Source organism: Chaetura pelagica, unplaced genomic scaffold (genome assembly GCF_000747805.2).
Source record: "Chaetura pelagica isolate M959 unplaced genomic scaffold, ChaPel_1.0 scaffold147, whole genome shotgun sequence".
NCBI classification, from domain to species: domain Eukaryota; kingdom Metazoa; phylum Chordata; class Aves; order Apodiformes; family Apodidae; genus Chaetura; species Chaetura pelagica.
The window spans coordinates 4,435,427-4,449,052 of NW_009954194.1; the positions used below are offsets into that span (position 1 = coordinate 4,435,427).

The 13,626-nt window shown below is 37.4% G+C and overlaps 1 protein-coding gene across 1 annotated transcript in view; it reads right to left on the bottom strand.

The window, feature by feature from the left end:
- Positions 1-13,626, bottom strand: part of PPP2R2C (protein phosphatase 2, regulatory subunit B, gamma) — a 129,667-nt gene that overhangs the window by 36,465 nt on the left and 79,576 nt on the right. Inside the window, exons 4-5 of the mRNA XM_010003115.1 lie at positions 12,147-12,259; positions 10,832-11,009 (exon numbers count right to left, since the gene is read on the bottom strand). Of these exons, the coding sequence (XP_010001417.1) occupies positions 10,832-11,009; positions 12,147-12,259 (291 nt within the window). The remainder of the gene's footprint in view (positions 1-10,831; positions 11,010-12,146; positions 12,260-13,626) is intronic.

Sequence of the window (13,626 nt, forward strand, 5' to 3'; positions counted from 1 at the left end):
TTTCCCTATATGCAATTTATTCTTCCATATACCTTGCAGAAAGCCCCAATACAGCAGTATTTGTACCCCAGTAGAGCAGAATAATTCCATATTTTAATTGACATTATAATTTAAGTCACAAAGGACTCATTTTTCCCAAAATTTAGCTAGCTAGGAGTGTGTTCTAGAGCATAATGCTCTCCTCCTTCCCTTCATGTTTATTATGGAAGTAGTCAAATAAAACTACCTGCAAAAATACCTACATGCTTCTAAAAATGGATACTTAAAAATAATATTAAAGGCTTCCATTCAGAATATTTACTGATATTTTTGCCTGCAACTGACCTTGCACTGCCAAGAAATCCCTGAACATGTGAAAATGAGGAAAAGATTCTGTTCTCATGAGAAAATCTATGGTGAAAGTTTTCCAGATCATCTATGTTAAATTATATAAGACACCTGATTAAGACTTTTTGGCAGGATTTATTATCTAGCTGCTTAATTTATGTGAAATTACTTAAATAAATGTGCATCAGCTTGGTCTCTAGGAAATGCAGAGAAATACAGATTCCAGGAGTTTTAAATACCAAGATTATTCTACAAGGCAAAGGGGTTCAATATTCACAGCTGTATGCCTGTTTGTTTGCTTCATGAACTTTCAGAATGCTGATTCCAGACAAGTCACACAGCTTGCAGTCAGTATGAAAACCGTCAAAAAACCGTTATTCTTAACTGTGATGTTGTAACTTTGTTAAAGTTAATATTGTCTTCATTTACAGAGCCTTTTTAATTTTTTTTCAAAAGGCCCTAAAAGTGACCTCCCTTAACTATTTCAATTTCACATGCAGTGGCACTACTCAAGTGCAGTCCTTCTCAGTGCGTGTGTATATTAGGACAACAGAAAAGAGAGAAATGTCTACATTAATGAGAAGTACCCTATCTACTTCTGTAGTGAGAAGAACTTCCATGGTTTCATGTTAAGACTCAAACAGAACATGGAGTTACAGGCTGCAAGCTTTACAATACCTGAGATGACCATTATGGCAACCCCATTCTTGCATGGAATACTCTTGAAGCTCAAGCTTTTAGCCAATGAGCAAAGCAAGTTATATTTTCCTCTTCTTTGTGTTAATACTCTGCAAAAGATTGTGCTTTGCAAGGTTAATTTCAAGTCCAAACTCACATGGGAATGAGAATAATTAGACTCATTTAAGAGAATTCTCCCCTCTGGCAGACCTGATTAAATTATTTATATATTATATTTTTGTATAATTGTACCTAGAACTGTGCAATGTTTTATTTTGCCTAACTTTCAATAAATTCATAATATATGTTTTTTGAGTTGGATACACCACCTGCACCTGTGACAACAGAGAATGGCTCATTTCTAAAATGCTTCAATGAGAAATTAATCCAGAGGTAAACAGAAGGATGCAATTTAAAAGCGTCCACAATGACACCATACTGATGAAAACTCATCAACTGACAAAATAAAATTAGTAAGACAATAAATCTTGGACTGAACCTTGGTACTCATTTCCACAGGAATAACTTCATCGACTGCAATCACATTATATGAGTGCTATGAGTATCAGCTCCATAATGTGACCCCTTGTCTGCAATTTAATATTCCTTGCTGTATTTCCTAAGTCCCTCTTTGCTAAGGATCTCAGATCCTGGATAAAACCTGAAAATTCTACTGGAATAGACATCTAAGATAAAAAAAGGAAATCTGATTGGTTATGTTATATTCACTTCAGCTCTACTAAGGGCTCCTTCTCTCTTTGATAGCAATAAACTTAAAGCTTATGATAACGATATTTTAAAGGACATTCTGGTACAAAACATTGTCCTGCTTGCTACAATCAAAACAGTAACAGTGTCAATTAAATCGGAAAGTAATTTAATCTATGGAGATTTGTGAAAAGACAACTTTCCACTTACTGTAAAACTCAAAGTACCTTCTATATTTGCGCTGCCTATATCACTCCTCAAACACATGAATACAGAGAAATCCCAGTGTTGTTCTTTAATGTACTATTATAGAGTTCTGAAATGGCTTTTACAGGCTCAGGTTTTCACACTATTCTTCATAATTTGCTGCAACTCCAGTCAATTTTCTTTTTCCTTTTTGCAATTCACTGTACAGTTTTAAAAATCAACAGCATGTTCATGCCTTTGGCTCTTTTTTTCCTTACCTCTGCAGCAACTAAATAATGGGCATGGGTCTCTACTTGGGGACAACTGCATTAGAAAAGACAGAGGGTTAGATAAAGAAATCCATTAAAAGGTTAACATAATCACATACTTATTCATTTGAGTTGTGTATGGGCAGGAGTGATAAGTAAGAAAATCATGTATTCTGATTAACAAATTAATATTTTTATTAAACAATAAATATGCAATGCAGCAATTATCCCAAGGCTATAGCTAAGCTCAAATCACCTTAAATTAACTTCTTTAATAGCAACTCCAGAAAAAAGAAAGAGACTGGCCTTTGCCAAGAATGCAAAGGCTTTAGCTATAATTATTTTTTCACAGCCGGGCTCAACTCTTCCAATGTATTTATTTTTGGAGAACAGATAGATAGGAAATACTTTCATAGCACTATCCGATGCCCTGAAGACACTGATATCTGAGAGTCCAGCCATGTATTGTTTGCTTTTGCTGCAATATACATTTCAAGTCTATGGCAGGAGGGTCTCAGTCAGTGATTCAGTGCTAAAATACTTTTTAACTAGCTCTGATATCACTCCTTTGGCTATCAGATGTGCTCTGTCATCCAATTCTCTCTGACTGGTTGATAGTCTAATTCCTGAGATAGGAATTCCTGAGTTAATTTAAGGTGATGAGAATAGTTTAAAAGCAATTGATTCTGACAAGGATCATAAAGTATCCTCTGACAAGAAAAAAAACCCAACAACAAATAACAAACAAAAACAAATAAAAGCCTAGAAAGACCACATCAATCTGGACTTAGTGTCTCCTAAATGATGCTGAGACTATTTCTTGAAAACAAATAATCCTTAAGGTCCTTTAGTCCCTAGTCACACAGTCTTACTGCTGTAATTCTTATCTGTTATTTGACTTACAGAAGTTAGTTATAAAGACTGCAATTTGCATAAAGTAACATATAAACACACAGCTGTTCCTGCCCTGAAAAGCTTAAGAACTGTACTTGATTAAGATACTTTACAATAGATAATGACCACATGAGAAAGAATGTTGTGTCCAAACAGGATGTAGCTTTACCTCAAGGCAAGCAGAAGAAGGAATTCAGTGCCTGTTGTAGAAGCTCTATCTATGTGAGTGTCTACAAGACAAAGTCCTTTAGGTGATCCCAGGAATGCAGCTCTCGGTACTTTGCAGCAGGGACACACAAAATTTGTCTTACAAATGAGTCTGTTGAGAGTTCAGGAAAGGCTTCATTTACTATTGAGATTCTAATCAGTTACACATACTTACTGGTTAGTAATTTTATTCCTCAGTTGAGACTAAAAACATTTATTTTGTGATTTTAATAAAAGAATCTCTACTGCATTATCCCTAAAAGCAAAAAAAACACATCAAGAACTTTCCCAGCTACCACTTTTCTAAAATCCTTACTCTGATGGTCACATGAGATATTTTGTTTAAACCTTTCTTTTAAACCTTAAGAGTAAAATTCTTTACTTTATGTCACATTTGACTACTGTGAATACAATTAACAGGTGTTTGATGCATTGCTTAATTACACACCCACGGAGCCAGCATGGTCCCCAGTTCTAGCAGTTAAGAGAATTCTTTCCTCCTTTTATAATCTTCTTAATTATTATATCCAATTAGGGTGGAGCCCTATGGAATCTAAAACAGTTTAAAGAAAAATCAAGCATTATTTGAACACTGCTCTCTAGCAATACTGCTTAACAGCTCCATTAAAATGATGATTTGGTTTTACTCTGTTAAGAGCTTTCTCCAGTTTAATGGGTATTAAAATATTCTTACAGTGCGTACAATATTTTGACATTTGAACTCAGTCTAGCCTCACTTGTCCACTTAGATAGGGTGTGGTCTGTAGTTAACATTTTAACATAAATAAAGTGGTCACTGGCTAACAATCAGAGCTTGAGGCTTAATGTTACAAACACCATATAAAGTAAACGCAAGTTGATGCATGAAAAAATACATATAGAAAAGAGGCCAAAATGCATTTCAGTTTACCTTTTTTGTCTCAAAAAATACCGCCTGATTTACTTTGACTTATGTTGTCTAAAAAAGATTCTGTTACCTTCCTAGCTCTTGGATCTTTTAGGATGATGCATGAACTTGGTATTTAGAAATTCAAGGTATTCTAAACCTACTCTACTAAAAATCTGTCTTGATTTCCAGTGACACCATTTTCACACACCATTTTTGGTGTACTCAGTAAAGTAAGGAACCCCTCTCAATGACTAAAGAAAACACATAGTGTTTTTACTTTCATGCAATCAAGGATTTATTTCTGCATAAGCCCACCAAGAGGAAAATAAAAACAGAGTAACACAGAATTTTACTGGGTCAGCACTTTAGTAAAGAAATAACATGTATGTACTTCGTCTTGAGAGTAGTATAACATCCTTCTTTCTTCAATATCTACTGTAGTAAGATCAAATAGTAGATTCATACTTGCTTTTCCAGGTCCACAATACTATTTGAAAAAGCCCCAAAATACTGTATGGAAGAGCCCAACTCAGGGAACCATATATAAACTTGCTGTGTTTGATATGCTTTAAGCCAGCATAGAAACAGCCTGAAACTCTAGTCAGATACAAAATACATCTTGGGCCTCCCTAGAAAACAGAAATTTATCCTCTAGGTTTCTCAGGTATCTGAAAAAGACAATATGAATTGCTTAAGCTACCTAATGTAAAGAATCTTTCCAGAAATTAGGGACTATTTTTCAGTATTGCAAGAGTTCTATTAACCACCCTCATATGTATCCATGACAGCACTTTCTTGCAGTCCCATCAGCAGCACTTACTAAGCTTTATGCTGGAGCTTGTTCCTATTCCTGAGGCTTGGTATACGACCTATGATCTGTTGCCATTCATACATATGGTGCAGGAAAGATCTCTATCATGACCAGTTTACAATATAATTATCAGCAGATGAGAAATTGCAATGCAGCAAAGAATAGTTAAGTATTGACAATTGGTGTGAACTTCAGGTACTCACAAATTTCATGCAATAGAATTTCTTCTTTTTTATTCTTTATCTCTCTTCCCCACAGCATTGCAAGATACGGTAGAGGAAAGCAAATTTCTACTCTACCCTTCTACCAGAGTAGACATGGAATATAGAGACCATTTCTAGTAGTCTATCTCAACCAGAGCATAATTCAACATTTATCCAAATGCACACAAAACCACCAGTTGACAGTACTTAGATGCAACTTAGGTGTCAAAATCTTTATTTTTACTACTGTCAATGCTTCTTTTTACTAGAGAGTACATTACATCAATCCAGGATCTAATCAGCCTGTTGAAAATAGGTTTTTTTCCCCCCCCCTTAGTTGTTCATGTAGGAACATTTTAATTAGAAAAGTAAAGCAACCATTTCTCAATAGTTCCACTTTAAAAGAGCTCACCAAACCATGAAAACAGGGTGCCTAGTACCTATGCAATCCTCTGCTTCTATCTTACAGACCTGATTTTAGGTTTGCAGACATCTTCATTCTCCTTTAAAGGAGAAGGAGACAGGCAACATGTGAGAGAAGGAGAGACTCTGGGATGCAAAAAATAAAAAACCACAAATTGGAGAAAAAGCTATTCAAACGTACCTAGTAGCAACTCAGCTAGAGTATGACTCCATTGTCTGTGGTATAACAGATCCTTTTAAATACGTGATAACAGTTTGGCAGAATCTTTCCTGATAGGATAGGAAGTGCCAAAATGTAATACACAGAGCTCTCAAAAAAAGAGAAATAATGCCTGCCATCTCCCCAAGTGTATGCTTGAGGAAAACTGTGCTGTAGGTGGGGGTGGCAGCAGGTTCTCACACAATAATGACATTTTTCCAAGAGCTCCAAAAATGCATCCTTGTGCATACAGTTTGTGCACAGTCATCCTGGCTGACCAATTTTTATAGAAACAACCTGATCTCACTCAAGGGCATAAACCTGCCAGCTGACAGTTCCACAAACACCAAGAGAATACTGCAGATTTGCTTTCAGTTGAGCATTCAAATGCTTAGCACTGAGGCAGGTAACAGGAATTCTGTAAAGCTAGTGATCTTCCCCAGCCTGGGGGCTGCTCTCAAAGCACTGCACATGACCTATCTACACATTATATACAGATGCAAAATGGGCTGCCACAGACTTGGTCTCTATCAATGTACCATGTTATTTTGGGGGTTATATTTCTTTTCTTTTTTGTTGTTGTTTACTTCTTAAGTAAATTATTTTCCCCAAGACATGGTGCCTAATGATCTGACTACCCATGATATGCTTCAAATACTGGAATACATTAGACTATAAGAAGGCCCTATGGTGATTTGCTAATTAGTTTAACCCTTCTGGGACACAGAAGAAAGAATTTTTTATTAAAACAGGATAACCCTGGACTATATTGATCTGATTGAGAAATGAGTATTTTAGTCAAGATGAGTCTCAAGATGAGTACATGCTGGAAACAGTGATGTTGTTTCCATAGCAATGCCATGACAGCCTCTAGAGTGAAACAGTACATGTGCTACCAGGAAATGAAGGGAGTTCAAGTGCTGTGAGCTACATATTTCTGTTAGCAATCCAAATATATTCTCATAAAGAATATTTAGTATAGCTAGATAGTCCAAAGATTGCTGCTGGTGTGAAGTCAGCCTTGCCAGCATGCTTGCAGCCCTACACTCAAGATGACTTATCTAAAGGCTTAAGATATGGGCAACACGGCTAAGCCATTTCACACCAAACATTAACAAATACAGCAAACTTTACCTCACTTATTTTCCAGTGAAGAATATCATCCATAGTTAAGGACATTGACACTCATTCTTCATAACACACCCAAACACATTAAACTTTTTAGTGAAGAAAAGCCTCATATGTGCAATTATTTCCCAGCCGACCTTCCCCCTTCCTTTCTCTCACCTCCTCCTCTCCCTTGCCTCTTCCTGCCCAAATGATACTGAGCAAATCTGCTTGTAAGTAGGAGGCAATGCACAGAAATCTTGCATATTTCTCATGAAAACTTACACAGCCATAGCATAAAACTCACTTATTTGCTTTTTACCCCAGTTAGTGGTTTTGCTAATAAAAAAGCAAACCAGAAAACCATTAATGGTATTTCATTTGCCTTTTACCTAAGGCAAATAATCTCATCAAATTCTGCAAACATAATTTAAAATACTTTCCAAAGGAGACAGAAAGAGGATTTACTGAAGATCTGCACTGCTTTGTCTTCTCATTTTCAAATAAATGAACAATTGTCAGGGATGTAACACCCATCTATAAGAAAGGCAGAAGGGAGGAGAGAGGTGATTGTCCCCCTGTACTCAGCACTGGTGAGGCCACACCTGGAGTGTTGCGTCCAGTTTTGGGCACCTCAATTCAAGAGAGATATCAAGGTGCTGGAGTGAGTACAGAGGAGAGCAATGGAGCTGGTGATGGGCCTAGAGAATCCATCTTATGAAGAACGCTTGAAGGAGCTAGGAATATTTAGGCTGAGGAAGAGGTGGCTGAGGGGAGACCTCATCAGTCTCTACAACTACCTGAAAGGTCACTGTTGGTTGGTGCTGGTCTCTTCTCACAGGTAATTAGTGACAGCACAAGAGGGAATGGCTTCAAGCTGCAACAGGGCAGGTTTAGACTGGACATTAGGAAACATTTTTTCACAGAGAGAGTGGTTAGAGACTGGAATAGGCTGCCCAGGAAGGTGGTTGAGTCACCATCCCTAGGTGTGTTTAAGGGTCGTTTGGATGTGGTGTTGTTGGATATGGTCTAGGGGAGAGCTTTGTAGAGTAGGGATGATGGTTGGACTTGGTGATCCCAAGGGTCTTTTACAACTTGAATAGTTCTATGATTCTATGATTCTGTGATTTGTAAAACTGCTAAAATAATGGTTATAACCCAACAGTTCTCAAATAAAACTCTACAAGACAAAGTACTTTACTTGACAAAGACCCTAGCATACCATGACTAATCCATCCTTTCTCCATCATTTCCCATGCAATTTTTAAAGATATTCAAACACAAGCTGAATGTCCAGAAACTCTACTACTATATTTGTTGTTTATGTCATTGTCACAACCAGCCTCTTGGGTCAACAGATTGTAGTTCATAATATATAGCAGTGCTGGCTCTGAGGGAAAGTAGAAGGACAAATACACATTGCTGCCAGTCAGATCCCTTATTAACAAATGCCACTTAAAAATGTTTTCTATTTATTGTTTTAAACATGTATTTCAAGGAATCAAGTCTTGTACATAAAACATCAAGATGCTTCATATAATTTTGCCTCTGGTAAAAAGATGTGAAGCAAGTACTTTTAGAACTGCTTGAGCTTCCTCCTGCCTGTTCCCATAAGTGTTTTGCAGAAGGCACCAAGCCCAGCAACATTCATTTACCAGAAGATTATCTACTTCCGTGAGAGTTTAGTGTAACTGAGTTTTCTGTAGTACAGAAATGTAATTTCTTTATGAGGCAGATGTTGAATTCTAGTGGAAAATGTGCCCCTGAAATTTTACAAGGACTTAAAGAGCTCTATATGGACAAAAAGATAGCTTTGGAAATACTGATGCAAGTTTTAAATTACTCATGCCTTTCTTCCAGTTATCATGGTCTCCCAGTTAATATATGAACAAAATTCTCTATCTATCTCACCATGTTTTGGAACACCTATCCCATCTTCTTTGTTTATCAGAGAATTAATGAAAAGCAATCTGCCTGATGATCTGGTTTGGACAACTGAGTACAGATACAACTTACACTGTCTGAAACAGAAGTGGATACAGCCTGTTTAACTCCACCTACTCTCTTGAATACATAGTGGTGTCCAGACACAAAAGTCAATCTGCTGCCACCATGGTCAGCTTCGCACAAATGGTTTGCCTCTAGCATTGATCATCCCTTTACCTGGGTTTTCTCTCCTATTACTGCCTAAATTCCCTCATCATAGTCCTCCCATATGTTCACTCGTGTATCTAAAAGCAGCAGTAACATCTGTATCCTGTCCAGGATAGAAACCAGTTATCCCAAAGTCATTTACCTAAGTAACTCAAAGCCACTGTCTCAGATAAAGGAAAACTTTCCTATCCTAAAATTTAGAAACACAATTTCCCCCACATTATCACTCTTAGGATTTTATCAGAAATTGAGCATGCTACTACAAACAATACCACATTCTAAGAGTTAAATTAACGATTCAGCCAGAAACTCAAAAACACTTTTTATCAGTAAATATTTGATGACAGGAGTATGCTGATGCTCAAAACACACTTCATGAAGCTGTCACCAAATATAGCAGTTGACATATGCAGGAGTAAAAGCACTAACATCCTAAACAAGTATTCAAACTCAAAGTACTTTGCTACCTATGCTGTTGCACTGAGACACATGGTAGTAGTAGCTTTTCAGGTCTTTCCTAGTATATTGCTGGAATTTGAAACATCAGTGGAGGCAAAGTGCTTCTGAAGCCTGCATACAAGTGTTTTCATACAAAGGGCAAATGAAATGTTAATCAGGGATATGAAATTTCTGGTTTTCTTAATTTCTGTAAATTTTCTGTCTCAATTTTCTTGCCCACAAAATAGTAGACATTACTCTTGGTATGCAAGAGTTGATAAAAGAGCTTTTAACATGATAAAAGAGACTGCCAAAAGCAAAGTAAGTATTCAGGAACGTGGTCTGGGTATCCTGTGTCGACATACAAAGACTCCTGTACTTGTCTGACTCACTGTTCTGCTTTTCAAGGAAGAGGAGGAACCACAGTAGAGAAGAACACATAGTAATCACATACAAAAGTGTCCAAGACAGAGACTGGAGTGAGGAGGACACTGGCAAGAGACACATTGCTTCTCCATGTAGACATATTATCAATAAGGCTGAGAGAATTTGGGTTGTTCAATCTGGAGAACAGAAGGAACATCTCTAGTAGTCTCTCATAGAAATCCAGAGAAATATTATTCTAGCTCCTTATGGAATACTTAAAAAGAAATCACCAAAGGAAGACAACATTCTGAGCTGTCCCTTTACCTATTTCTCTTCTTACTGGTCCTTTTATGTTCTGCAAAACACAGAGAACCACTTTTCTTGGCTAGATTTTCTTTTGCTCCTCCCCAAGCCACCCGGTTGCAGTGCAAGGGGCAGACTCATATATTAGTGGAATGATCCCACAACACAGCTTTCAGGGTGATGCAAGAACTTGATATAGCAATGACTGCAGTAATCACGGGCACAGCATCTCCCACAAAGCAGCTGAGCTTTATTCCTAAACTGTATAAATCTCAGGCATTAGGATTCTGGGAAGCAGGATAATGGAGAGCAGGGGGCATGGTCAGTGTAAGGACTGACCTTTCAGCAAAACAAGGTGGACTAGCTGATGTGTGAAATGTCTTCAGGAAATAACATTAGAGAGTATTCTAGTCAGGTGGATAGTTACCATTCAGCTGGCATCCATTTCCTATTTGCTTGTCATTAACCAAACCCAAGATGGTTATTTTCCACGTAAAACACTGACTTTTGCAACCTCTTAGCTGTCACGACATTTAAGCATTTTCTGCTACAAATTGAGATTCTGATAAGCAATGATATATTTTTAAATCTGCAGAAAAAATATTTTAAAACAGCTCTCTTAAGCCCCACTAATACTAACAGAGAGCAAGGAACCACAATAAAGGATACTGAAGCTCCTATCTGTGATTGCTAAATGCCAGAGGTTAATCCTGAGATCATCCGCTGACATGTATGTCTCACAGTCACTGTTGACAGATATTGAGTTGACATGATAGGTGTGACCATTAGCAAAGATTCTCCGGGGAGTGACTTCTACCATCAAATCCATAGGTTTCAAAACAGGCACCTGCCAAAAAAGGAAAACATAAATCAGAAAGGGAGCAAGATTTTAAGTATCTTTTTGCTAGGGTGCCGAGAGTTTCAATGGAGAGCAAGCATTTAAATACTGACATCATAAAACTTCCCAACAGTGTATGCAAGCTGAATTTCTCCATGGATGCACTGCTGAGCAAGGCTATCACTGCCAAGGAGGAAAAGAGCCATGGCAAGCCAGGTAGAGTGATGAAGGGAGGCACTGGAAAGCCTATACTGTGGAAAATGAGGCACTGGCAGCTGCCAGAGAACAGGCCAGTCCCACAGTAGGAGTTACTGTCCCCCATATGCAGGAGTCTCTGGCCCTAGTATTTTGCTGTTACTAAAGAGTTTGTTGTCAATTGTAAATCACAATTTCTTTTGCTACTTGATGTCTTTCACTATCTCAGCAAAATATAAAAAAGGAACAAAACAATGGTTTGCTCAGCCTTTGAATTCTCACACTATAAGCAATCTGGAATGATTTTGTTTGCCTTAAAATAGGCAAAATAAATATTCCATTAATGTAGTCATCTTTACACTTCGGAGGCTTTTTTCACAATAGAAATTATTTACTTGTGGTGGAGGTTGTTTGCTTGTTTTTAGTAATAAAAAAATGCTAGCACAGCCTTCCAGTTCTACCCTCTAGCCAACTCCTCTGCTGAAACACCTGAAGTTAATTCAGCCATTAATGTCTGAGAGCAAAAATGAATTCTGTTATCATACACAATTATATAAGTTCCATGACTGCATCTGCTCAGCAATGCAGAACCTCATGTTGACAGTAGCACAGGCTACTGCAAATCCCACTGTTTAATGTTAATTACAAGTCAAATAATTTCAGCACACCAGGCTAAAGAAGCCTGTGGGAAAGCACATCAGTCATGCTGAGAGAATTTATTAGGAAGAATAAGACTGACATAAACTCTCTAAAAACCTTTGTATTGGTAAAGCAGTTGTGACTTGAAAATGTGTGGCAGATTGAAGTCCATTATCAGTCAGCTAAAAATGGAATGAGAATAATCATATATGTGCTTTCCATTTGGTACATATTTAAATCTTTTACTGAGTTACCATGTATGACTACCTTCATACAGAAACAACCAGATTTTGGACAAAGACAGCAGCTTACCTGCAGTGATGTTACTGTAGAAAGATCTTTAAGCTTTCCTTCTTCATCTTTTAAGTTGTACCCCTCTGGTCTCTTATCTCTTTCAGTAATCTTCCATAACTTGATTGTTTTATCTTTAAAAGAAAAGTCAAACTGTTAGTATAGGAATTCTGAATGTGCTTACTCACCTTTCACAATGTACTTCTCAAACAAGTTTCTACACCTTAGTTTAGGCAAGTCCCATGCTGTTATAGTCTGGGTCACTTAATTTTGCACATCCTGAAAATGCTGCCAATGGAAAAAAGAGTCATAAAGCACGTCCCATACCTTCAAGCTCAGTCAAAGGTTCATGGCAACTGACAGACCATGTAGAGCACATGCTGCTCTTGTATTCAACTTGGCAGTTTGCAAGTTTGAAACACTCAGAGCACGCTGTGCTCACTGCTGAAGCTCAGTTTGACAATTTGACTTCGTAAGGAAATCAACTTGATATTAAAGCCAGTTTGCTAGGTTACCTATAAACTGCACAAGAGGAGCACGTAGTGGACAGACAGGGCAATAATACCTGCCTGGCCCATTGTGGAAATGGGCAATGGGGTATTGGTGTAACATCACAAGCTCCAGCAAATGAAAGGCTGTGTGAAAAATGAGACATTTTTCCCTCTTAAGGAAAAGCAGCTTAGAAATAACTGAGGATTAAAAAATAAAAAAAGCATATGATGATAGAATAAGGATGCTTCTTGCTTAGCAAAGAGCCTCTGAATCCAACCAACAGAAGTCCTTGTTTTTGTAGTAGCTGAAGCTGCAGATTCCCTTAACATTGATCATCCTCTCCCACTTTGGATGTGCACCCAACCTGCCAACTCTAACATTCCCGAAGCTGAAAAATCAATGCCAGCTCTTTTCCTGCAAAAAAAAATCTGTCCCTGAGCTTCTGGCAGTTGTTTCACTCATCTGTTCATGGAGCAGCCAAAGTCTTTTCAAAGCTTTTGCTCTTCAGCTGCCACCATAGATTTCATTAACGTCACCATGCAGGTGAGATGCAGCTTCTGCACCATTTCTGATTTCACCCCCTTTCGTCCACTACCCCTTCTTCCCCAAGCACATATCAGAACATAATTCTTTCCCCAGTGTTGCTGATCCAAATACTTCTGTTAAATGCTAGTACAAATAATTTTAAAGGCGGGATAGATGAATATATGAATCACTTTGCATTTCTATAGCAACTTTAATTTTGACCATTTTAGTTTCAAAATTAATTACTCTGAATGCTTTTACTTTTATGCATCTCCTAACAATACAGATATGATAATTTTCAAGAAAAAAAACAACCAAAAACATTTATCAATCTACAGAGCAAGATGTTAGTTCAATCTGCGACCAAAAAACTCGTTTTAAATATTCAATACATTTTGTTTGTATTGGGCACATTAGTTAACTACTAAAAATACATATAGGCAAGTCATACACTTGGGATTTTTATTACTTGGAAAAAGTACAT